The sequence below is a fragment of the Urocitellus parryii genome, chromosome 6, assembly GCF_045843805.1.
Source record: "Urocitellus parryii isolate mUroPar1 chromosome 6, mUroPar1.hap1, whole genome shotgun sequence".
Lineage (NCBI taxonomy): Eukaryota > Metazoa > Chordata > Mammalia > Rodentia > Sciuridae > Urocitellus > Urocitellus parryii.
In genome coordinates this window covers 136,465,054-136,491,904 of record NC_135536.1, presented here as the reverse complement: position 1 = coordinate 136,491,904, position 26,851 = coordinate 136,465,054, and the positions used below count along the sequence as shown (strand labels likewise).

The following is a 26,851-nucleotide window of genomic DNA, read 5'->3' as shown; positions in this document are numbered from 1 at the left end:
ATGGAGCAAAAGTGCCAATTGGATCATGACCCTTGTAAATGCTCCATCTTCCTCAAGTAATTGATTCCAGCCCCATTTAAATGTATTCTATATCATGAACCAACTGACTTTCCCAGTACAGAAAGATCTCTGCTTAGATGACTTATTTTTCTTTATAGCACCTCCATGAAGTTACTCTTTGCCTTTGCCACTGAAAGTAAACTCTTTGTGGGAATTTGATCCTTATAGTTCTAGTTCCCATCATAGCTCTGGTGCAACATGAAAGCTCAAAAAGCTTTGAATGATGAAACGCAAATATGAGCATAGATGCTATGGCATACTGGGCATGAAGACATGAGTTACAGCAGCTAATTATGGGTAAGTATGGTCATCTAATCGGCAGCCATTCTCTGAATGATGCCAATATGCTCAGCTTCTGGAAAAGAGAAGTAAGATGCAGGGTAGTAAAGGAGACCAAATGTGAAAATGGATTGCAAGCCCACATAGTGAGTTCTGTACAAATGCATGGATGTGGCATGGGACCTAGGAGAAGGGAGCTGCTGTCCCTGCCTGGAAGAGCCACGAAATGCTCAAGTGTGAACGGCAGTAAAAGTTTGCCAGGCAGGCAACTGTGAATGACAGGTAAAAGACATAGTGTGATCTGGGTACAACAAAAAGCAAAGTAAAGAATATCTAGAGTGATAGGAGCTAAGGATAGACATATAAACGGGGACTAGACAGTGGGGATTTTCAGTGAGGTCACTCTAATGAGTGTAGACTTCACTGTAGTTGGTTGTGTGGAAGGCAATGCAGTCAGATTTGTGGGGTTTTTTAAATGTTTTTTTATTATTAGTTGTTCAAAACATTACAAAGCTCTTGACATATCATATTTCATACATTTGATTCAAGCAGATTATGAACTCCCATTTTTACCCCGTATACATACTGCAGAATCACATCGGTTCCACATCCACTTTTTTACAAACTGCCATACTAGTGTCTGTTGTATTCTGCTGCCCTTCCTATCCTCTACTATCCCCCCTCCCCTCCTCTCCCCTCTCCTCCCAACTTTTCTCTCTACCCCATCTACTGTAATTCATTTCTCTCTCTTGTTTTTTACCCCTTTCCCCTCACTTCCTCTTATATGTAATTTTGTATAACAATGAAGGTCTCCTTCCTTTACCATGCAGTTTCCCTTCTCTCTCTCTTTCCCTCCCCCCTCTTGTCCCTGTTTAATGGTGATCTTCTTCTCATGCTCTTCCTCCCTATTCTGTTCTTAGTTGCTCTCCTTATACCAAGATGACATTTGGCATTTGTTTTTTAGGGATTGGATAGCTTCACTTAGCATAATCTTCTCTAGTGCCATCCATTTTCCTGAAAATTCCATGATTTTGTCATTTTTTAGTGCAGAGTAATACTCCATTGTGTACAAATGCCACATTTTTTTTATTCATTCATCTATTGAAGGGCATCTAGGTTGGTTCCACAATCTAGCTATTGTGAATTGTGCTGCTATGAACATCGTTGTAGCAGTATCCCTATAGTATGCTCTTTTAAGGTCTTTAGGGAAGAGTCCAAGAGGGGGAATAGCTGGGTCAAATGATGGTTCCATTCCCAGCTTTCCAAGGAATCTCCATACTGCTTTCCAAATTGGCCGCACCAATTTGCAGCCCCACCAGCAATCTACAAGTGTACCCTTTTCCCCACATCCTTGCCAGCACTTGTTGTTGTTTGACTTCATAATGGCTGCCAATCTTACTGGAGTGAGATGGTATCTTAGGGTGGTTTTAATTTGCATTTCTCTGACTGCTAGAGATGGTGAGCATTTTTTCATGTACTTATTGATTGATTGTATGTCCTCCTCTGAGAAGTGTCTATTCAGGTCCTTGGCCCATTTGTTGATTGGGTTATTTGTTATCTTATTGTTTAATTTTTTGAGTTCTTTGTATACTCTGGATATTAGGGCTCTAGCTGAAGTATGAGGACTAAAAATTTGTTCCCAGGATGTAGGCTCCCTATTTTCCTCTCTTATTATTTCTCTTGCTGAGAAAAACATTTTTAGTTTGAGTAAGTCCCATTTGTTGATTCTTGTTATTAACTCTTGTGCTATGGGTGTCCTATTAAGGAATTTGGAGACTGACCCCACAGTATGTAGATCAGAGCCAACTTTTTCTTCTATCAGTGTCTCTGATTTGATATCAAGCTCCTTGATCCATTTTGAGTTAACTTTTGTGCATGGCGAGAGGAGGGGATTCAGTTTCATTTTGTTGCATATGGATTTCCAGTTTTCCCAGCACCATTTGTTGAAGATGCTATCCTTCCTCCATTGCATGCTTTTAGCTCCTTTATCAAATATAAGATAGTTGTAACTTTGTGGATTACTCTCTGCAGATTTGTGTTTTTATGTTTGTTTTTAGTTGACTTGGACTGCTGCTGTGTGTGTGGACCAAATGGTGAGGAAGAGGTCATAGGCATGAACTAAAGAAGAATGAGGGACATATTTTGAGAGAAAATACTAGAGGGGGTCCTGTATACTAGTAGGAAACACTTTACCTTAAATTTTTCTTCTTTTCTGTGTGTATTACTTGTAATTGGTGAAAAATTTGAAAGAGTTATGGAAAAGACTGTCAGCCTTCAATAGGATGGCCAGGATCCGTCAGTCAGTTGTCACAGCTCATCAATTACAAAGGGGCCTATGGCCAGCCTTTGCCTCCTTGGCCTTTTCTTTGTGGCCCTCAGGAATCCCCAGGGAGGTCAGCAGGCCATGAGAACCTCTTTTCCCTTTCTCTGTCACTGCATGCTCCCCCACATGTCTTTGGTGGAAATGAAGAAAGCTCCTCCTCGCAGGAGAATTCAGAGCTTCTCGGGCTCCCTGTCATCCTGTGATAGTGCAGGACACTCTTGAGGATTTGGGAGGAAGAGCACAAAGTTCTGGGAGAAACAGGTTCTGGGCCACTTGTCTCTCAATGAAGATCAGCCATTTGATGTGAACTTAATGCAACTCAGCATTAGAATCAACCACCAAGGCTCCCAGTTTGGAGATTCCTTCTCAAGGTTTATGGGTCAGAATAATCATCACTTGAGAAATTCTGAAGAGGGAAAAGGAGCAGACAGACCCTGCTCACTTGGGAAGGAATCTCGCCCCAGAGGTGAGGGACAGTGACAGACCCATGGCACACTTGATTGTTCTAAAGGTCGTCATTAGGCCTACAGCCAGACCTCAGTGAATGTGCCCCATCTCATCTAAGTTGATTATTAGTGGTGGTTACCTACACTTTCTCTTTTCTTCTACTGTAATTACTCCCCATTTGCAGTTCTATTGCAAGAATACAGAAGAATATAACAGAACCAAGCAGTACTGAAACAGTTGGCTAAACATTTTAATTTTTATCTGCCATATTTCACAATGACACTGATAATCATGGAATTTGGTGCTGTAAAGGATCTGGAATTTCATAAGATTTTAATTTTTTCAAATCCATTCAACTCGTAAGAGGTACAGCCAGACCTCAAACCCATCTGCTGATTCATAATCTGTGTGATGCTTTTTTTTCACCTCAATATATCATGTTTTGTTCCAACAGGATTCATTTCAGCCTTCCTCTTCAATATACACACACGGAATTATGCATGACAAAATGAAAAGAACATTGAATTGGGATTCAGAACACCTATGTTTAGCCCATGCTTTCTCTCCTTTCAAGCCTTATAAACAAGAAGAGAATGATAATACCTGTCTGTCCTACTTCACAGACTTACTGAAGTACTGAAAGAATAATGTAGGTGCAAAGTCCCACTGTGAAGCAAGGTGCTATAAAACTGTCATTAGTGTGTTCACATGTGACCCCACGTGTTTCAGCAGAGCTAGCCAGCGTCATTTGCTAATGTGTCAGATATCCACCAGTTGTAACATTGCATGGATCTAAAAGAGTTTTTATTTTGCAGTACTGGAGACAGTCCAAAAAATTAGATCTTTATCAGGAATAAGCAATGTAACCTTTGAAGAGAAAGAAATATCTCATTATTTGTACTTGTTAGGATTGTCTCCTTGGAAATTTCAAGAGAATCAACAGAAAATACTAAAGTGTAAGAAAGTGCAAGAATTTGGAAATCCCATTGAAAATTTTCTTCTCTTGGAAAACATGTAAAACACATACCCACAGTAACTATAAGGCCCACATAAAAAAAAATATGGAGGACACACACACACACCCCAGAAAAAGCTAATACGTATGTTTATTTTAGTAAAATAAAAGAGAAAGTTCTATGTACTTTAAGGGCTGTTGAAAACAAATTTTTGCAGGATTTGGAAGGAACATGGAGAGAATTGGAAAGTAGAGAGTTCTTTAGCAGAAGAGATATGATTTTATGTCTTGCAAAAATATTTTTAAAAACAAGACAAAATCAGCTCATTTTCAGATAAACAAAAAGTGAGAGTATTCATTGCAAAAAGAATCATGTGGCAGAAATAGTGATTTTTCAGACAGAAGGAAAATGAAACTTGAGAGATTTTTATAGATGTAGTTAGGAGAGAAGAATAATTAAAGGAAAAAATATGTGCTTTAATCTAAATTAATATTGATTTTATAACAAAATAAACGTAAATGTCTTATGGATTTTAAGGTATATAGTATAAGTTATAATGCAGTAGATTATATTATACTATGATAAGCCAAAGATGATTTTGTAATTTCTAAAATAACCAACTAAAGAAGAATAAAAAGATGTATAACTACTATGCTAATAAAGGAGACAAAGGAACATTTTGGGGTTAAAAAAAATCTCTCTAATCAATCCAAATGAAATAAAAAAAGAAAGAAAATCAATCACATAACATGTAGGACAAACAGAGAGCAAATAATAAAATGATAGCATTAAACCCACATATGTCATCAATTACAACAAATATAAATTGACTAAATGCTCCAGTTGAAAGACAATAAAATAATGTCAGAGTGGATAAAATACAATGTCCAAGTATATGGGGCTTTGAGAGAGAAATACCTGTTGAAAAAATTGAAAATCAAGAGTTGAAAAAAAAGATACACATTGTAACTAACAACCTAAAAGAGACTAGCTATGTTAATACAGACAAAGGAGATCTTAAGGCAAAATGCCTTAATTGAAGAAGAGATATAATGATAAAAATTTAGTTAATCAGGAAATATAAGAATGCTAACCCTGTATGCAATTAATCACACAGCCTTAAAAAATAAATTAATTAACAGCAATACAGAAAGAAGTAGACAAATTCACCATCATCTTTGGAGATTTTCCATTTATATGACTCAATAATTCTTAGAACAAGCAGACATAATGTCAAAAATAATGTAGAAATAAGGGTCAAGTGATCCTGGGTTCAATCCCCAGGGTATGTGTGTATGTGTGTGTATATATATATATATATATATATATATATATATACATACACATACATACATACATATATATATATAAAATAAAATTATACTTTTTTATATATAATCATACATTTATATATTATTTTTGAATTATTTTAATTTATTATTATAAGTTATTTAAAAAGTTATATAAATTAGCAACAGCACAACTAGCTGACTTGACTCAATTGGTGGAATATTGCACCCAACAATATTCTTGACAATTTTTTTACCCTGTGGATAGCATCTGTAAAATTTCATCATAGGCTGGACCAATGCTCTAAATTCCACCTTAGGTGTTTTGTACAGGGACAGCAATAATATCCCCCTCCAAAAAAAAATGCAAGGAAGGACAAATTAAAATTAGGAACAGAAATTAATAGGAGATCAAACACTTGTAAAATAAAGAAAATCAAGAAAGAAGCATTGGTTCTTAGAAATGAATAAAAGTGAACTGATACTTTTGAGGCTGATTAAAAAAATTCATTTCAGAAATAAAAATAAAGGATATTACTGGAGACTCTTAAGTGTAATAAGAGGGGCTTGAAGACAACTTTATGCCAGCAAATTTGAAAATATAGAACAAAATGCTTTGTAATTACCAAACTAACAAAAGATAAGATAGAAAATCTAAATAGTTGAATTTAATTAATACATAATTTGAATGCACTTTTAAATACTTTGGAGTATTATTATATAAATTGGGGTACTAGTAAAGCCATCTGACAAAAATCCTAGCCCAAGATGGCTTAGTCAGAGTTTTGTTATGTATCTAAGGAAGATATAGTCAATTTTTAAAAATCTCCCACAGAAAAGAAAAAAAAAAAGAGATAATGCTTTCCAGCTTATCCTAACCTTGATATCTAAGTCTGACAAGAATATGGTCAAAAAGAAAAATTTTAGGCCTATTTCTCTCATGAGACATAGATGCAAGTAACCTAAAGAAAAAACAAAATCTGGAATTACATAAAAAATAGGCAATGTTGAAATGAAATGATGTCTGAGATACATTTTTAAGTAATTTTGTGAAAGGTGGTGAGTAGGTGGGAGCATAAATGAAAAATAAGAGGACTGTGAACTGATAATGGTAGCTGAGTGATAAATATGTTTGTGTGCATCCAAAAATTTCTGTAAAGGAATTACAAATAAAGAAATCAATGTAACTCACTGCATTAACAGAAAAAGGAGAAAACTCCATACTCCACAGACGTTGAAAGAAATCACTTGAAGCAATCTGACATAATTTAAGATTTAAGTATCTTAGGAAGGGCCTGGGGATGTGCTCCACGATAGAGGGATGTCTTGTCATGAGTAAGGTCCTGGGTTCAATCTCCAGAACTAAAATCCTGTTAGGAAGCAGTTATAGAAGGAAACTTCCTTAATCTGATAAAGGGTACTTTCAAAAGGCCTAATGCTGAAATGTTGATAGTGTTCATTCTAAATCAGGGACAAGAGAAGGATTGTCGCTATCACCACTCCTATTCAGTATTGTACCGGAGGGACTAACCAGTGTAAGAAGCCAGAGTTTTTCACTCTCACCACTTTGATGTTTGCAACCAGGGTATCATTTCTGTAGGAGACAGTCCTATGCATTGCAGAAGGTTTGTCAGCATCATGGGCCTCTTCTCAGTAAATGACAGTAGCATCGTATCTCCTTAATTGTAACAACCCAAAATGACTCTTTACATCAGCAAATATACTCTGGAAGTAAGATTATCTTTTTTATCTGAGAACCAAGAAAAATCAATGCTTTAAAAAAAGAAAATGAAACAGTTGTTAGTTGTAGAAGATTGATTGCATATAATATCCTAAAGGACAAAATGAGGGGGAAACTTGAATTTCAACCCTTACATCATACCATAATGGAAAATTTGTAAGACCTAATGTACATAAACTTAATCTTAAATTAGACTATAAATCTTGCAGAAGAAATCATTGTTATTGAGTTAGGCAAAGATTTTTTAAATGGGCATAAAAATACCCAAACTATAAAAGAAAACAAGAAAAAAATAGACAAATTTTATTTTATCAAAATTGAAAACTTTTCATGCTTCCAAACACATAATAAAATAAAAAGGTAAGCTAAAGACTTGGAGAAGACTGTTCTACATATATATCTGTCAAGGAATTGTATTTGGAAAATATAAAGAACCCTTCAAAGTTGATAATTTTTTAAAACTCAATATTAAGGAAAAGGAAGCTAGTTTAAAAATGGACAAAAGATTTGAAGGAATACTTCACAAATGAAAATATGCAAGTGGCCAAAAAGCACAGAAAATATCCCCCTTATTATTAATCTCCAGGGAAAAGCAATTTAAAATGAAAATCAGATCCTACTTATTCCTTGTTGGGTGCCTTTCTTAGCCATATCATGGGTCAGTCTACATGTGCATCAGTTGAAACTTTCAAATGCTGCTGGTGGGCAGGCAGAGTGGAAGATTCTTTGGTAAATAATTTGGCAGCAACTCATAATAACATACCATGATATCAATCTACCATAACATCCAGCAGTTCCACTCCTAGGTGGTCACCCAAAAGAAAGACTAATACACAAATGATTATAACCACTTTTTGATAGCCCTAAACTGAATAAACTCAAATGCTTATTGACAAATAAAAGGAAAAAAATTATGGCCTATTTACTGCTATGGGGTACACTGGAATACAGCACATTGTTGAAAAGGACCAACATGGATGATCCTCAAAAGGATTAACTTAAAGAAGCTAGAAGTAAATGTTATGTGCTATATGATCTAATTATATTAAAATTCCAGACAAGACCACACTAGAGTGACAATAAGCAGATCTAGAGGCTAGAGTTGAGGTGAGGGGAGTGGAGGAGATTTTCTGCAAAGGGGAAGGAGAAAAATTGGGGGATGATAAAGATGCTTTATATCATGGTCATGTGGTACTGTATTTGTTGTTGTTGTTGTTCTAATTAGTTTCACATGATAATAGAATGCATTTTGACACATCGTACATAAAGGGAGTATAACCTCTCATTCTTTTGGTTGTACATGACATAGAGTTACACAGGTTATGTAATCATATATGCACATAGGGTAATAATGTCGGATTAATTCTACTATCTTTCCTACCTCCATACCCCCTCCCCTCCCTTCACTCCCCTTTGTCTAATCCAAAGTACCTCTGTTCTTCCCTAGCTATCACCCACTTATTGTGAATTAGCATCCATTTGTCATTTGGCCTTTGGTTGTTTGGGATTGGCTTATTTCACTAAGCACAATATTCTCCAGCTCCATTCAGTTACCTGCAAATCCATAACTTCATTCTTCCTCAAGGCTGAATAATATTCCATTGTGTCTATATGCCACATTTTCTTTATCCATTTATTTGTGGAAAGGGCACCTAGATTGGTTCCATAGTTAAGCTACTGTGAACTGAGCTGCTATAAACATTGATGTGGCTGCATCACTGTAGTATGATGATTTTAAGTCCTTTGGGTAAACTGAGGAGTGGGATAATTGGTCAAATGGGATTACGTAGTTTTACAGCATTGTATCTATGTGTCAAAATTCATTGAATTGTAACATAGAATTATAAAATTTTTAAAAGTATACCCCAATAATATTTAAAAAGAAGGGAAAAATCTTTTTATGTTGGTATGGAAAGTGTTCCAAGACATATTGATAAATGATAAATACACAGTGAATAAAATGTGCATAGTGTGAGGTGGGCACAGTAGTAGACACCTATAGTCCCAGTGACTCAGGAGGCTGATACACAAGGACCACAAGTTGAGGACAGTCCTAGAACTTAGGAACTTAGTGAGATTCTGTCTAAAAAAAAATAAAAAGGCTTAGGGACATAGCACAGAGGTAAAGCTCCTGTGGGTTCAATCTCTAGTACCAGGAAAAAAAGAAAATAAAAAGAGCATTATATGCCACCTTTGGTGGGCACATTATTATAATTATAAACTATCACGTGTAAACATTTTCCTACCACATCTCTTTTAAAATAGTCTCTTTTCTCAGTGTTAGTCTTCCCGTCACTGTGAAAAAAAATACTTAGAGAATCAATTTATGAAGAAGAAACATTTATTTTGGCTCATAGTTTCGGAGGTTTCAGTGCATGGTTGGTTGGTCCATTGCCTTGGACTGTTGGTGAGGCAGAGGCAGCTGCTCATCTCACAGCATCTGGGAAGCAGAGAGAGAGGCACGGAGGGTGAGGTTCAGATGTCTCCTTCCAGGGCAGGGCACACCCCTGGTGATCTAACTTCCCCACAAGACCCTGCCTCCTACAGGTTGTACTCATCCCAATGGCATTGCTGGAGACCAAGCCTTCAACACATGGGCTTGGGGGCACTTCAGATCTAAAAGATAACACCCAGAATCTCCTTCCCAATCTTGTTTTCTCCTCTCCATGCTCGCCCCATTGTCCTTCAGTCAGATTGCCTTGGTACCCTCTCTTCCAGGCTTGCTGAGCTTCATGCTAGCTGACTTCACCTGGAAGGCACCATCTGCTCCCCTCACGATTTCTTTTTCTTTTGAATTCCACTCTCTGACTCTTCAGTTCCAAGAGAAGTCCCATCTAATCACACTCCTGCATGATGCTTTTCCACGGTGCTTCCATAGCTTGCAAGATTGTCTCTAACTCCAGCATGTGTTACAAAGGCCTGCAGAAACAGCTGCAAACCTGGCTTTGTAGTTTCGCTCTGCTCTTCCTCAAGGTTAGGTACCTTAGTACCTCGATAGTTTGCAAATGTGATCTATTTAGGTTTTTTCTACTACTGTTTCCATTCTTTTATTCCCCTGGAAGCTATTGTGTAAATAGGATGAACTAGATCAAACATAGAATCTTATGTGAAAATTCATTTTTTTACTCTTCTTCAGAGGTATCATACTATTTGAAAATATTTTGCTTTTATAAAAATTGGTAAGTGATTATTATTTTCTGAAGACACAAACATTCCACAGTGAGATAAAGAAAGCATAAAAATTTCCCTGATGCCTGGGAGTGGTGGTGTGCACCTGTAATCCCAGTGACTCAGAAGGCAGAGAGAGGAGGATTGTAAAATTGAGGCCAGACTCAGCAACTTATCAAGGCCCTAAGCAACTTAGTGAGACCTTGTCTCAAAAAAAAAAATAAAAATATAGCTCAGAGGTACAGCACAAATAGGTTCAATCTCTAGGGAAAAATAAAAATTGCCCTAATGATCTCCACTCACAGATGCATCCCTATGTATAGTTACCTGTGATCGAATGTTCTAACTACACACAAACAGGATTTTTCTGTAATGCACTTCTCTTTCCTAATTTTTTTTTCACTCACTGGTTTGTCACACACATCTTCCCGTGTCAACAGAAAAATAGGTATGTATTTTTTTTATTTTTTGTACCAGGGATTGAACCCTGGGTGCTTAAAAACTGAGTCTTATCCCCAGCCCTTTTTATTTTTTAGTTTGAGACATGTTCTTGCTAAACTGCTTAGGGCCTTACTAAGTTGCTGAACCTGACTTTAAATTTGTGATCCTCCTGCCTCAGTCTCCCCAACTGCTGGGATTACAGGTAAGTGCCACCATGCCCAGTGGTTTGTGTTGTTTTTAATGGCTGAATAATATTCTGTTTTATATATCAATTTGTTGACTATCTTCCTGTGCATACACACATGCTATGATTAAGATACAGGGTGCCCCCCACAAAACTCCTATGTTAATACAGAAATAGTCAGGGGTGAAATGATTCGATTATAAGAGTTCTAACCTAATTTGAATTGGTTTACTGGGTGGTAACTATAGGCACATGGTGTGTGGCTGGAGGAATTAGGTCTCCGGGGTGGGTTTGGGGATTATATCTTGTCTCCCCAGCTCCTTCCTCCTTTGCTTTTCTTTCCGACATAAGCTGAACAGCCTACCTCCAACATGCCCTTCTGCCCTTCTACCACGATGCTCTGCATGATCTTAAGCCCAAAGTTGTCTGACCATGGACTGAACCTCTGAAACCACGAGCTCAGAGAATAAAATTTTCCTCCTCTTAGTTGTTCTGGTCAGGTATTTTGGTCACAGTGACGCAAAGCTGACTAACATAACATTTAAGTCATTTCTAGTTGTGTGCATTATGATAAATAATGTCATATGAGTATTCCACTGTGCTTTGAAAACATCTTGAAAAATGTCTGTGATCACTTGGATGGTAATTATTTGTGTGACTGTCTTTCCCACCAGACAATTATTCACACCCTCAGGGAGAAAAATCATTATTTCTCTTGAAATATGCCCTACCCTGAGGAGCTTCAGTAGGAGTTTAATATATATTATTGAAAGAAAGAAGGAATAAATGAAAGGATGGTCATACAATTGGGTACACATGTACCCAATATTATCACATATATCTTCAGTTTTTACTCAACTTCTAATTGGCCTATAGTTTCATATCTCTTAAGCATTATTCAATTTCCTACTCATTCCTAATTTCTCTTTACAGATATCATTACCACTGACTTAAATTCAATATGTAACTTTAATAACTAGGATATAAACCAATCATGGCTCCCTCATAGATTTTGGTGGTTTCTGGAAAAGATTTTATGAATTGCATAGAAAAAAATACAAATGTAAGTACTGATACTTTTTGCCCAACCTTAAGCAGAAATGAGTTACTAAGACTGAAATTGTTAATTACAAGGGGAAAGAAAAAACCATGGTACATGTGTTGTATACTATTTACAGATGTTATCTATTAGAGGTTCTCTGGAGTACCATTTGCTGCTACAACTGAATAATCCCATAAGTTTTAACTCACCAATATGACTGCAGAATTATCTTAAATCACAGAGGGAAGAAGAGGAAAACCAACTAGAACTGGCTGAAATGCTGCTTATGTCTTTGTTAGAAGTCACAGTTTCCCTCACTTGTGACTTGTTTCTTCAGGATGCTAAAACAGCTTGCTAGGTTTTGTGGTGTATTACAGTTTAGCATATTATCAATGTGGCTCCCCCAAAAGGGAAGAAACTCATTGTCGGTGTCTCTGTGTGAGAGCTTGCATTTGGCTTACTGACTAATGCACTGCTTTGTGTTGGGTATATCAAGCAATGGAAGCCAACTGGTCTAGACAATGAGAACGTTCAGTTGATATCACAAATTTACAAGAGCTTAAGTTAGTTTTTTTTTTTTTAATTTCTTCTTACTAGGCTAGGAGCAATTAGTATTGTTATGCAATATGTTTCAAATGGTATATTTCAAAAAGCACAAAGAGAGTGGTATGGAATTATAGAACTGAAAATAGACTACTGGTTGGGTGCAAAATCACCAAGCCTCCTTATTTCCAAACAAGCATGTTATTGAATGCCAACACCGTTTTCTTTGGAAGGAGTAGAAGTGACTGTGAGCAAATGACTCAGCAGGAAAGGTGACCTTTATTTAATTTCACTTGTGCTCAGTTAACTAATTTTGTATCTTCCCTACCCAACATGCTTATTTTTAACTACCCAACATGCTTATTTATAAAGTTTCAGGTTGTGAATTGTTAGTCTTGCATGAAGAACACCAAATCTACTATAGGTTGAATATTTGTATTCTCTCAAACTTCATATGTTCAAGTTCTAAACTCCTAGTAAAGGGGGTATTAGCGTCTTGGGGAGGTAGTAGGTCATGGGGGTTGGAGCCATCATGAATGGGATTAGTGCCCTTATAAAATAGATCCTGGAGACCTCCTTTATTCCTTTTGCAATGTGAGGACACTGCCATATAGGAAGCTGGAAGTGGTCTTTCACCAGACACCAAGTCTGTTGGCACCTTAGTGATGGATTTAGCAGGCCCCAGAACTGTTGTTTAAAAAACCACCTGTAAATTTCTGTTGTTTACAGACAATATAATCTACGGTGTTTTGTTATAGCAACCTGGACAGCTGAAGATAAAATTTAATGCTGAATTTCTTCAGAAGCTTACCTAACTAATCTCAGGTAGAAAAAAGATGGTAGAGCTGAAATTTGAATCCTGGAAATGTGGCTCTAAAAATTGTTCCTTAATCCACTATGCCAAATTCTGACTGATTTTAGGCAAATGTTCTATCTGTAATAATGTCAAAATTATTTTTCTGAAGCACAGTCTTTGGCACGTCTTTCTCATAAAAATCCACCATCAATTCCTTTTTCTTGAAGTAGTGGTTCTCAACTGTTCTTTTCTAGAACCTACATGTCAACTATTATTCTTATTACAAATCACTTTTTCACTATTTTATTTCCAATCCAGAAAGCACATCTGAATGTTTTCTATTAAAGGTAGTATTATTATCATTGGGATGATTTTAAACTTGATCTTATATTCATATGTTAGATTAGAGTTTAACAGGATGTAACAGAATCGTGATTGCAATGGGCTAGCAAAACAGTGTTTTATTGTTCTCAGACATTCAGATATATTGAAGAAGCCAGTGAAGGTATGTGTAGATGCTTAAGGAACTTATTAAGAACACTGGTTCTTTCTTCCTTTATGCTCACCATGCTTAGCATATGACTTTGATTCTCAAGCTGGCTTCCTCACCAGGAAACATTACATTTATGAGCAAGGCAGGAAGAAGAAGAAAAGCAAAAGACAAAAAAACCCCAAAAAACCCCCAAAAAACAAGTAGGCATTTGTCTGGTGAAACCATCTTTTTCATTTCTTTCCAGAAAGATTCACCCCCTGCTACCATTTATATCTCTTAGACCACAGCTGTGTTGCTGGCTCTGCCTACCTACCAGAGGAGCTGTGAAACTGAATATTTCAATCTGGGAAAATTCCTGTCCTTGCAAAATCAGAGATCTGGGAGTTAGGAAAAAGGGATGAAGGCTGGTGGGCAGGCGATGGGCAGTTTGTGCTGTGTATATTATCATAAGCAAGCATTTGCGCCTCCACTCTTCATGAATGATTTTGTAATAAGCTCCATTAGTGGTCACAGGACACTAGTGACATGCTGACTCCATTGTTGAGGATGTCTGACCCCAGGAAAAGTCCCAATCCCTAAACAAAATATATAAGGAGGGATGTTGCCAGTTTGACAGCAGCCGGCTTTTCCAAATTCCTCTTCCATGACCTTTAGCCCTTTGCGTCAGCCACACATGATCCTCTTCCTTTTTGACTGCAATGTCCTTCCCAGCTTTAGGGTTTTTTGCCTGAGTCTTTTTCTCTGCTGAGAAGATCCTTTTCACCTTCCTTATCTGAAAGATGATACTTATTCTGCAAGCCCCAGTCCAAATATCATCACATCTCTGGAAACGTCCCTACCTTTCTCACTTAGATCTATTTTGGGTGCTTTATGTATGCCTCCGTTAGCTGGCTTGTCATTATTTAGTTGCATATTTGTCACTGCTGACAAATGGTATGGCCTCTTAGAGAATAAGGACCGTAATTTATTCAACTTTTTTTTACCCATTGCCTCCTGCAGTTCCTGGAATATGTTCAAGACACCTGCTTAAGGAAAAACATAACTGAATATTGTCTCTAACATATAGATGACCTACAAGGAGGTAAAGCAAACTATTTTCACTGTAGTCAGTAAAGATGCACTGAAGTATACCCCGTAAATCTAGACCTCAGCGTGGGTGTTGACAGAAATATGGAAGAGCAGATTGTCTTTTTTGGTCTTAGTTGGTGACAATATTAGTGTAATTCAGTAATTTAAATTTGTTTCTTTGTATTTTACCTGTTCTTTAACTTCCTTTCTGAAGAGTTAGCTGGTTTTGTCTTTGAACACATTTGAGAACAGTTTGTACCCTCCAACAACTATTGTTGAAGAGTCGAAAAGACCAATTCAACTCAAAATGATTTAAACCATAGGAAAACAAATGGTAGTTTATTAACTTTCAGGTTGTTCTTGGTTATGATTTTTATACTTGTCAAATGCTTGGTAATTTTCATTAGAGTGAGTTTAGGGGCAAATAGGAGTTAGGTAAGGATCAAAAAGAAAAGAGAAAGAAAACCCCACAGAATTGGATAAGGGGTTATAGTATATGTGGTTAATTCCTGATATTATGCTCTTCTTCTGGCCTGCTTTCCCTGAGGCAGGACAGACATCACTAGTCAATCCAAATACCTTTCTCACTTAAGCCCAAACATGGCTTCAGACTACATCTCAATGCTATGAGGCTCCAGTTGTCTACTATCAACTAAATCAGAAAGATAAGCTGTATGAATGCACCCTTCATAAAGTCTATTCAGATCAATTCATTCCCTGTGAGTGGGCAGAGTATTTTCCTGACTCCCTTTGCAAAGTGAAGAAAGCATTATAACCTCCAAGTTTGAATTTGCAAATCTCTCTGAATGATTGAGTTCAGTATCTTAGAGTCACAGAGTTCCCAACACACCACTTCTGTATTTGACTTCTATTTCAGCTAGGGAATGAGAGGCATCATCCTTCACCCAGACTTTATAATTAAGGAGGGAAGACGCTAACGAATGCCAGATGATGACTGATAATAAACTGAGCACTTTATATTTACATCTTTTTGTTTTTCTAACAACCACATGAGGCCATTATTATTGTCCCCATTTTACAGATGAGGAAATAGCCTCAGAGAAATTAAGTCATTTGCTTAAAATCTCACAGCTGGTAAGTGATGAAGATAAGATTCAATCTCAGATTTGTGACATCCTGAATCATGCTAATGGACTCTGGAGAGTTAATTGGTTTAAAATCTGCTTTTGGCTTCTTTTCCTACCACTAAGTGCTTATGCTTTTGATAGCACCCCTGAGCTTTCACTTCATATTCCCTTGAGTCTTGGACACCATGGAGGTCAATGAAAAATAGATAAATGTAGATCAGATATATCCTAGAAATGATCGACCTTCGTGCCCATGAGGTGTGATTCTAGCCCTGGGGAGAGTATCTTGATGGAAACGAAAAGCTTGTTTAGGTTTAATTTTCTTGTGTCTCCTTTCTGGCAGGACATCGTCCCTATCAGGTGATCACTGCTCGAGTCCACCCAGGAGAGAGCAATGCCAGCTGGGTGATGAAGGGGACCTTGGAGTTCCTGGTCAGCAGTGACCCTGTGGCAAGGCTTTTGAGGGAAAACTTCATTTTCAAAATCATCCCTATGCTCAATCCCGATGGTGTCATCAATGGCAAGTATGTCACAACACGTCCCATCATCATCCCACCCAAGAAGTGCGTTGGCACTCTGGAAAGAAGGAAGTCTCTCTCCTGAGCTTCTGTTATCTGTACAAGTCACAGTGTATGCCCCATACACCTTTTATGTTGGTTTCATGCTTTCTTTGAATAGGATCATAGGTGATGAATACCAGAGGAAATGATCTAGTGCCACACTCTTCTTTTAGAATGGAGGACTGTGGTGTCCAGGGTCATCAGTTGACTTATCCAAGTCCCACGGTGAGTCAATAGCAAATTTAGGGCTTATTCTCTGATTTCTTCGCAGAGAAGACAAATGCCGATATTTTTCTTATTAATGTTTAATGCAAAGAAACCTTTATTCTCAATTTTAAGATGATAAGAGAGCATGAGCAGAACATCCAAGAATCATGGGATAGCATCAAAAGACCAAATATAGGGATTATTGGGTTCTAAATTCAACTAAAATAAGAGTGTCACTTTTGCTTAATGGAATGTTGGTGGCAAAAGAGAGGATTGGAGTCTCTCTTCCACCCACCCAGCCTCTACATGTCTTTGGAATAATGGGAAAGCTGATTGCTTGTTGATGAGGTCTGTGGCACAGGGTCGGCACTGCCACTGTTTGTGAGCTCAGGTCCAGCTGAGGTCCCCAAGTCACATGACCAGTGAGCAGGGACCACAAGCATTCATCTCAAACTCTGTGGACAAAGAATGAGGCCCCTTTATGTGGTGATAAATGGTTCTTCATTATAAAAATGGATATTAAATTCTATGGAAAAACAGAAATACAAGACCAATAAGAAATATTGAAAGAATGAATGATTTCAGAAGCTACAAAGGAAAATGTATTTACAATTTAAAATGCTAGTAGTAAAGTAGGAACAAGATAAACTTAGAAAACTTAGAAAACAGAAATACTAAAGTGCTGAAAGTGAAGAGATAAGAATTATATACAAATAGTAAAAAGAAAACCAAACCTTCAAAGAGATAAAATGATTTTCATAAGGATCATTTAAAAAAGATTAAATGGTTAATTTCTTTAAGTAAGAAAATTTGGTGTTAAACACTTTAGAATAGACTATATTCCAAAGGATAACACAAAATGAAGATAAGCCATTTTAAAAGGTCAAAAATACAAAGATGATGAAATATAAGAGGAACAGCATAAATTCCAAATGATGAAATATGTTAAATCATGCCACAGGCAGACAAATCAAAGCTACAGGCTAGAAAATTTATAGTAGGCAAAAGAAACAGGAGAAAGGGGAAAAAAAGTGATGGGGGAGGAAGGAGTGAATAAAAGAAAGAAAAGAAGGAAGGAAAGAAGGAAGGGGAAGTGAGGTTCGCACCTGTTTCTAACAGACATGGTCCTTCTAGCTTAGCAGTTCCCAGATGTCAATTGTGTGTGTGCACATGTGTATCTTTGCGTGCATGTGTAAAGACTGTTTGAAGGTAGGGCCATGATCCAGAGAGCAGGGTCTCTCCTCTTTCTCTATAGTTACTGGTTGGCATTCAAGCGTGTGTAAGGACTGAAAGACCAAGATGCATCAATCTGTCTCCAAGGAATATCAGCCATTCACCAAGGAGCATCAGTTGGGCCTCTGGCAGTAATTAGACTTCTAGGACCTCAGGCTGGATGTAGTCCTTCAGTAGGGTTCTCTCGTGGTCACACACAACACATCTGGCTCCTGCTGTGTTCCTTTAATTCTGGAGAACAGCTCTGGGACATCAATGAATGGTTCTTTCCTGCCTGATCAGCCAAGGGTTTTACTAATGAGCTTTATCAGTCTCGGTGGGTGAACAGCTAAGCAATGCATCTTTAGGACATGATATTTTTTTGATGATTTCTCATCCAAGTTGGCTGTTTGCTGAGGTCTCCCCTTCCATTGAATTGCCAGGGGTCCAGAAAAGAATGGAAAGAGCCCTGGACCTGGAGTTGGAACTTTAATTCGGAAATCTGGCTCTTTCCTTGACCTACTCAGTTTTCTCCTCTGAGGGAAAAGGAAGATAATGTGCTCTCTGTTGACCTTTCTGGAAAATGGTCTCATAAGCCCAAGGCAATATTCAAACTCAGAGCTTTAGTATTGAAGTTTCTGCCATTTCAGATGCTCACACCTCCAAATCAAGGGCTTGCTCCAAGCCTTGGGCTTAAAGTTAATGTGGTCTTGGTCTCTGAATATCTTCTTGGCTGGAACTCACATTATTTCCAGCTCACAGCTGGTTGCTTTGTGTTTCCAAATGGCAGGCCAGCTTCTTTTCAATGACACTAGCATTCATCATCATTACTATTATTTATTATGACTCAAATTACCCTTTTCATTTATATAGCATCTTTCATCATGGAACTCAAGGCACTTTGTACATCTTTGGATTATGCACACATTTCTGGCTAAAAGGGACTTGGAAATCACAGCCTTATTCCACTGGTAGGAAAATCTACAGGTCATAGCACATCATTATCAGAAGACTTGAGACTGCCATGGATGCATGATGTCTTACAATAAAAGGGCTTAAATGTCTCAGCTCCTGCGACCTGTTTTGAACATGCCTAACATATGGTTTATGTAACTTCTACTTAACTATCAGTGGTTGACAGTCCATTGTGCATAATAAGGTTGATTTGCGTTTTTACTGTGTTCCGATCTTTGCCTGTGAGCTTCACCCATTTTAGATAATCATTTGGACCACGCCATGGAAAAAAATCAAATTCCCCTTGTACACATCTGAATTTCTCCATGTAAAGTCCTCTCCAACCTTGATACAGTTCACCTAAAAATTGTTTATTGGATATTTTTCTCAACTTACTGATTTTTATGTGGACATGTATGAATGGGCTTCTTAAAGATGGGAGAACTGTCCTGTGTGTCACCTGGCCAGCAAAGAGACAACCTTTGAACAAACATTTGAGAATCTACACGTGAACTTGGCAATTAATCGACTAACCTGTACTTTTGTTTTACAAGTAATCATGGGTCTCCATGGAGCTTGCAAGAACACATAAAAATAGACTTGTTTCCTTTTGTGGTGGTGGTGATAGAGCCTCTGAGGATGGCTGGGAGGTTTTGATAACAGCGGTCAGAGAGACAAAGCCAGGATTTTCTTGTAAAAAAGAAAATATAGTGGGTCTTGCGAAACCAAGGATCTCTTAGCAACACATCTGAACAGAAAAACAAAATAAAAAGATAGATGGTTATGTTAAGTTCTAAAAGAAATGATTTACTCTCTTTCTGGCCTAATGGTTTGTACTGAATTGGGCTAAATTCTGTGTAAGTCAGGAGAACCAATGCAGTGGCTCTCTGACTCTTATTCCCAAGGTAGAATAAAATAGAACATGGAGCCAACAAATCATGTAAGAACAGGAATGATATTGGTGGCTTGATTAGAGTAGGAAGTGAGGAGCAGGGAGGAGATTTTTAAGCTGCATAAAAAGTAGACATAATGTGTAAGTGGGAGCAGAGTGAAGGAAAGGAAGAAATTGAGCATGATTCCTGTTTTTAAATTTTTGGTTATTGGGTGGTAGCAGCGAGATAATTTTTATGAAGTCAACACACAGCCTAACATTTTATTCACAGGAGAATCAGAGCATGCTCATTCTTAGAGTATATTCTGCAAACTTGATTATCTTCTTCCAAACCACTGTGAAACAGATGAAACAAAAATAAAGAGCAAAAGAGTACTATAAGTAAATGCACCAAGGTGCTAAGAAGTAAGAGCTGAATGCACTAGAGGAAACAAATCAAACTATAAAAGTCTGGTGAAAAAATCTGGACCATCTTAGCAATTTGGGGTCACTTAAAGTGCCAACAGCCCTTTACTACACTGTGAGTTGTTAAGGTTTTATCTTTCTGCAAGGAGATAACTCACAGGCTTTATCTAAAAATATATATACTCAGAATCTTTTGGGGTCCAAGAAATACCTAATTATTTTACATGTATTGTCACATTTAATTGACATTACAACTCAGTATATATGGGTCTTTAATGCAGCTTCTAGATAAGAAAACTTGGTTACACAGGGATTAAGTCTTGGGTTCAGTTTAAACATTTGGGGTTATAGAGCCAGGACTAGAACTCATGTTTATCCTAATTTTCTTTGCTCTAGAGAGTTAAGAAAATTAGAATATAATAATCTTTAAAACATTCTAGCTGAGAGGGTTCCTGTATATTATTTAGTCCTAATCTTTAAAATGATAAGAGACAACCAGAGAGATAAAATGAGTAGCCAAGTCCACAGGATTAGTTCAAGGCAGACATATCATGAGAAGCTGTCTAGAAAATTGAAACACACACACATGAGTGGGCACTCACATACATGCCCAAAGTTATGTGGCTATCTCATGACAGAGCTAGTGTTCGAACCCAGTCTATCTAGCTCCTAAGCACTTGTTTATTTTAGTCTATCAGCTGTTCCCAACACGGTGATTTAGTAAGCTTTTTCACTGCTGTAACTAAAGACCGGACAAGAGCAATTTTAGTGGAGGGAAAGTTTACTGGGGGGCTCATGGTTTCAGAGGTTTCAGTCCACAGACAGCTAGCTCCATTCCTCCGGGTTCAGGGTGAGGCAGAACATCAGAGCGGAAGAGTGTGGTGGAGGAAAGTGGCTCATTTGGTGGTCACAAAGCAGAGAGAAACTAAGCTAAGCTCACCAAATATATACCCCTAACACATGTCCCTGTGACCCACCTCTAGCCACACCCTTCTTGCCTTCAGTTACCACTCAGTTAATCCCTGTCAAGGGATTAATTTACTGATTGAGTTAAGACTCTCATAACCCAATCACTTCACCACTAAGCCTTCTTGCATTGTCCCCCATGTGAGCTTTTGGGGGATACCTAATATCTAAGCCATAACACTTGGATAAATATACAAATATAATCTCAGCCCCATCAGCAGAAAGACTCTGAAATTAGACTTTTTGTCAAAGACCGACATCCAGGGTTCTCAGATAAAGCCAAAGCAGTGTTCCCTGGTTTCCTGCAATTTTGTCCCAGTATGAATGAATTGGTTCATCCCAGGTCCCATTCTTGGAAATTAAATTCCCAGCTTAGCTTGGCCCTCGACTCTCTATCTGGTCCTACTGGCTCTCTGTTAGAGAATACACACTTTCCCGTTATTATCAGTTTTTTATTGTAAACAGCAGCCAGGCTGAATTTGAACATTTATTGCTATTGGGCTTCTCCTCTGTTGAACATTCTGTAGTGTATTTTCACTGAACTCTTTAGGATAACAGAGGGCTTAGATTACCCTGTTCGTGCACTTCACCTCTAAGCTGGGCCACATCTCTTCCTTCCCATTTTGACCTCAGTTCTATTTTAATGTATTTAAAATCTCCTCAATATAATAACATGCAATGGGGGTTCTTAGACTTTTGGATTTCACAGATTAGTTGCATTTAAATAAACACAGGACTGACTAATATGTATATCATTTTCCTTTCATTTGAACAAAGTAAAAATGGAATACTCTCTCTGAGCTGGTAAGAAATTCAACCTCAGTACTTGTTTGCTCTCTCTCCTCATCTGGATGGGAACATGTAAGTGACCCAGGAAATACGATGCTGGAGCTATAGATCATGATGGCAACCCTATTTGCTATTGTACTATGATGCATGGCGCCGGTGCCCATGAGGACTCCTCTGTGGGTAGGAACACTGGGTTGTCATTGAGTAGGTTGGTTACTCCCATTGTTAGTCATCCTGAGCAGGGAACAAAAAAGAAGAAGAAAAAAAGGATCTTTAAGGGAAAGTGGTTTCTCCTAAAATTTAAATCAAAAGGACTCTGGTCCACCAGAGGGTTACCGTATATTATAGAGGAAAGATAACATGTGTCATGTGGAAGAGGCCAGAAGAGACTGTCCCTTAACTGGCCACTTGAGGGTGAGAACAGCTATACTGATAATCAGCTTTAAATTTTCTTTGAGTATCTATCTTTTGTTACATCATTTACTCTTCAGTTAAGTGTTAATAAGCCTTTCAGCCTTGTTTCAGCTACACTATTGAGATTTAAAGAATTGTCTATGCCCAAGATTGGTGAAAGGGAAAAGTGGCAGTGATACTTAGTGAAATTCCTAAGAGAACATTGAATAATAAGTACAATGGTTAATATGTTCTGAGAGTTGTGCTCAGCAAAATTGGCACATTAAAAGATTGTAAAAGGCTTTAATATTTCCTAATGATAAAAAATGATATATTCAGGATACTAGGTGTTTCAAAAGATGAGAATTAACACAGAAATGGGTTCATACAGGTGGTAGAAGTCTGAGAGTTCAAAAAGGGGATGTTAATATAACCAAGAGATTAAGAACTGCAGAGGTAGCTACACCCTATAAGGATGGAGGAAACAAAGGGCAGAAGTGGAGTTACCATAAGTGAGGCTCCTGAGAGGCTGATTCTAAGAGTCTGGTGTTTGGAACTCTGAGAAGGGGGCCTGACCTGCCTGGCGCTTCAGTGTGTGAGGGTTACATCCTGGAGGATGAAGAAGTCAGTGGCCTATATGCAAATGGCAGGGGGATGGTTTGGTGACGCCTGCTGCTAGTGTCTTTGAGGGCATGCAGCAGTGTTGTTGCTTACAAAGCAAGGGTTCCAAGAACCATTTGCCTGCAGCTGTTCCAGCTATGTTAACTATGAACGGGAAACAGAAAGGGTGTTCTTTTCTCCCTCCTCCTCCCTTCCTATCTTTCCCTAGTGCCTCTTATTGGCAGAATGACTAGGAAGGCAACTGGAAAGGGAGTCTGAGCACTGTGACTTGCTGATTTTGACAACAGGTGAAAATAAGCTCAAGATGTCTGTTTACCAAGTGCCGACAGGCATGACATGCACTAGCAGCGGGCTTAGCACTGTGAACATGTGACTTTGTTTTCATGAAACAAGATGGCTTTATTGTTTCCAGCAGAAAAAAAGATATATCCTTACTTTAGAAAATTCAATATATATAGAAAAAAGAAAATCATTTAAAAGTACTCAAATTCAGAATTACTACATTGCATAATTCCAAGGGACACTGTTCAGCTGACAACCTATTTTAATTGCACAGTTCTAAAATTTTGTAACATGGAGTCATTTCCTGAATCTTAGAGAAAAACACAGTTAGCAGGTTGGAGAAGATTCTTTAACCATTTATACATTGACAGCTTCAGATATATCAGCTATTTCTTCACATATCAGCTATAAATTTCTCTGCACATTTCCTTGAGATAAATCTTCAAATATAGTCAGATGAATCAAATGTTAAGCATATTTTGTATTTGAGACATTATTGCCTGATTTCCGTCATTAGAAAATTCACAAATTTTCATTCCTTCTAATGGATGATGATGCTGGTGCCCAAGTCCTTGTAAACACTGCACTTCATCTACCTTTTGATTTTTTTTCTCAATCTAATAGGATAAACATAACTTTAACTTTTTATATTCATGTCTTCTAATTACTACAGCTATCTGAAAAGGTAAAATATTTTACTCCCATTTTGCAAAAAAAAAATCACACATACAAAAACACTGAAAACAATATTGCATATATAATACATTTCAGAGTCAGGAATTAAACTTGAGTTTGTCTGGTTACAAAGCTTGTGAGCTTTCCACTAGGCTATACAGCTATATTGTGTGAAAGCTTCTAGGACCCTCCAGTAAATGTCCTGTAAATGTTTCCAGCATAATATGAGAAGTAAAAAGTGCCTAGTATCTGTTAAGTCTAATTCTAATGCATCCACTTTATTTTACATCTCCTGAAATTCACTCTCAGATAAGGTCATTCTAGGCCAAGGTAAGAACTTGAAAGGGCTTTGAGCAATATCTATTAGGAATGAATGTGTAGTCATTTTGCTATATATTCAGTTAAATATTAGTATGTAAGCATTGTTACCACAACTGCAATAATGTTTTAATACAAGTTAAATTGGAGGAGATTTGTGTCCTACCCTTTTAAGGTACAATTTTTGTTGAGCTTATGTGAATCAAAATTATTTAGCAATCTCCATTCCCTCCTTCCCCTTGTCAATCTTCATCTTGAAATAACTACTACAGACTCATCAGTGGGCCTGATTTCATGTCTTCTGTAGACTAAGGTTTAATAAGCTTGGGGTCTGTATATCCTTCCAAACTGGGAGGATTTAATCTCTTAGAACTCTTGGATATTGTGAGGGAGGAATTTCCTCTTTCATAGGTTTTAATCCATATTTGGCTTCTGAAACACATATTTCATGTGTGCCTGTGACAGTGAATTCTGCAGTTCCCAAAAGCAAGGGCAGAGGACCCATGTTCCTTTCCAGGAAGGAGAAGGAGGTACACAGGAAAGGCAGGAGAGAAAGCTGTCTGGTGGTAAGCCTCCCAGGAGGTGTCTCTCTGCCTCTGTCTCTCTCTCTCTCTCTCTCTCTCTCTCTTTTTCCTAACTCAGCAAAAAACTGTGTCCCCCTCTATAATCACAAGCTGAAGCACTTACAGTGGAGCATTCTACATGTTCTTTGTCATCTGGGAAGATGAGCGAATGGGTCCATACTTTCTGTAGAAATAATGCTGATAGTGTTGATGACAGGACATGAGAGCAGCACTCTCATTTGAAGGTTCAGCTCCACATGTCTTTCAGAGAGATTCCAGGGCAATCCAAAGCTCCTGCTGCTGCATCCCTCTATGGGATTGTTTGCTACACAAAGACTACTCTGAAAGCTTAATGTGTTCTGGTCCTCTGTTCCTTCAGTAAAGAACTCAACTGCTCTTTCTGGGACAAAGGAGCTGAAACTTGTAATCATGTACTGTTTCATTTAGATCGTTTTTCTTACTTTGTACTATTTGGAACAGAGCAGAGTTATCAGTGAATGGAAATTTTTTGCTTAATTTGTGTTTAAGGAAAAATTAATAGTGTTGGACATGAAGCACATGTCAAATAGATGAAAGTGAATGAAAATGTCTGTCTGGATTCTAATTCTACCCTATTTTTGTGTCTCTGTTTTGGACTCTGAGGGGGAGGTGGGTAAAGAGTATCCAATTTCTTTCTCTTTGCTTTACTTTCATTGTATTCAAGAATGGAGAAAGAATGTCATTCTGATGGAGTTGGAGGAACTATAATTTTTTTCCATCTACCTCCTGCCTTCAATAGAAAATTGTGGGGATGGAAGTCTTAGTCTGTTTTTAATTCTAAGAAATGTTCCTGGACAAAAAAAATGGAGACCACTTATAGGAATATTGCATTCTCTCAGCTTTTGATTACAACTTTTTAAAATGCAAGACACATTTAAATTTAAAAAATAATGCAGATGTAACTGCTTTCTGCCTTAAATTCTTTCTTTGCAAATGTTTGTCAGTAATTCTCAAGTCATGGTCTGGAGGGAATTAACAGGACATTTGTGACAGGTGGAAAGAGATAGACCCATAAAGAATATGGTCTTTGCTGCAGTTGTCCAAATCTCTGTACATAAGCCTTAGGGACAGTATTGACTCTGAACAATTGAGGGTCCTGGTTCTAGAGAGAAATGTGACATATTCAGTCTTGCTGATGAACTTGTTCATGGAGATAAAAATGGAAATTATTTGCTCTGGGAACTCTAAGGGTCCTGCTGCTAAATCATTAGCATAGTGCTAAATGATGCCTGGTGCTGGGGCTGGGTTCTGGGAGTGCATTCCCAAGGGCTTCCTCACTTACACCCCATTCCCACCATTGCTTGCCCACGGAGAAGGCATCAGGAGCTGGAGGACTCTATTTGCCTTTGTCAGACATTGCAATTTCAAATAAATATTACTATTTATTATTCCCAAATTTAGGGTTATTAATTTTATCAGCATAAACCTAATTTATGCCATCACAAACAGCAATAATAAATGCTGCCAAATGCTAATACCCAGCTCTTGCCAACTGTGCCTGTAGTTGATGGGTCTCCCCCCTTCACTTCCCAGAAGCATTAAATTAAAAATGATTCAATGTTGCAGAATCATTGATCAATTTGGGGCTGAGGCTCTTGGGGAAATGCGTTTGTTTTGTTAAATGCTTTGCTCTTTCACTAGCTGCGTAACTTCTGATTCAGATGACTACATTCCAGCATTTCTTGTTTTCTTTCTTTCCCCCAGTCCTCCTAGAGGAGGGAGACATGGGGACAGGGATGTAGAGGTGAAGGGAAGCACGTGAACCTCTGTCCTTTCTCAGTTGTCCCTGTAGACATCTGTCTTCTTAGAGTGCCCACTCCTAATACTTTCTTTCAACATACGCTTAGAAATCTTGGTAAAGCAAACTCCTGAGTGCAATATAGATTAATTCTTTCTCAATTCCCACCACATCTACTGTGTATTTAGTGATGTATGTTACATGGTTTCCTAAAATACGTGGGAATCTATGACTGGAAAATGGGAAGCCCAGCCCCGACAGTCCCTGACCAAACTAAGGAAGCTTTTTTCTATTGCATCTTAATCTCAGGGGTACTCTG

At 37.8% G+C, this 26,851-nt stretch overlaps 1 protein-coding gene across 3 annotated transcripts in view; it reads left to right on the top strand.

Annotated features, from left to right (window-relative positions):
* Positions 1-26,851, top strand: part of Agbl1 (AGBL carboxypeptidase 1) — an 809,509-nt gene that overhangs the window by 293,055 nt on the left and 489,603 nt on the right. For all 3 annotated transcript variants that reach the window (XM_077800295.1, XM_077800297.1, XM_077800298.1), the window contains exon 18: positions 16,262-16,442. In XM_077800295.1, the coding sequence (XP_077656421.1) occupies positions 16,262-16,442 (181 nt within the window). The remainder of the gene's footprint in view (positions 1-16,261; positions 16,443-26,851) is intronic.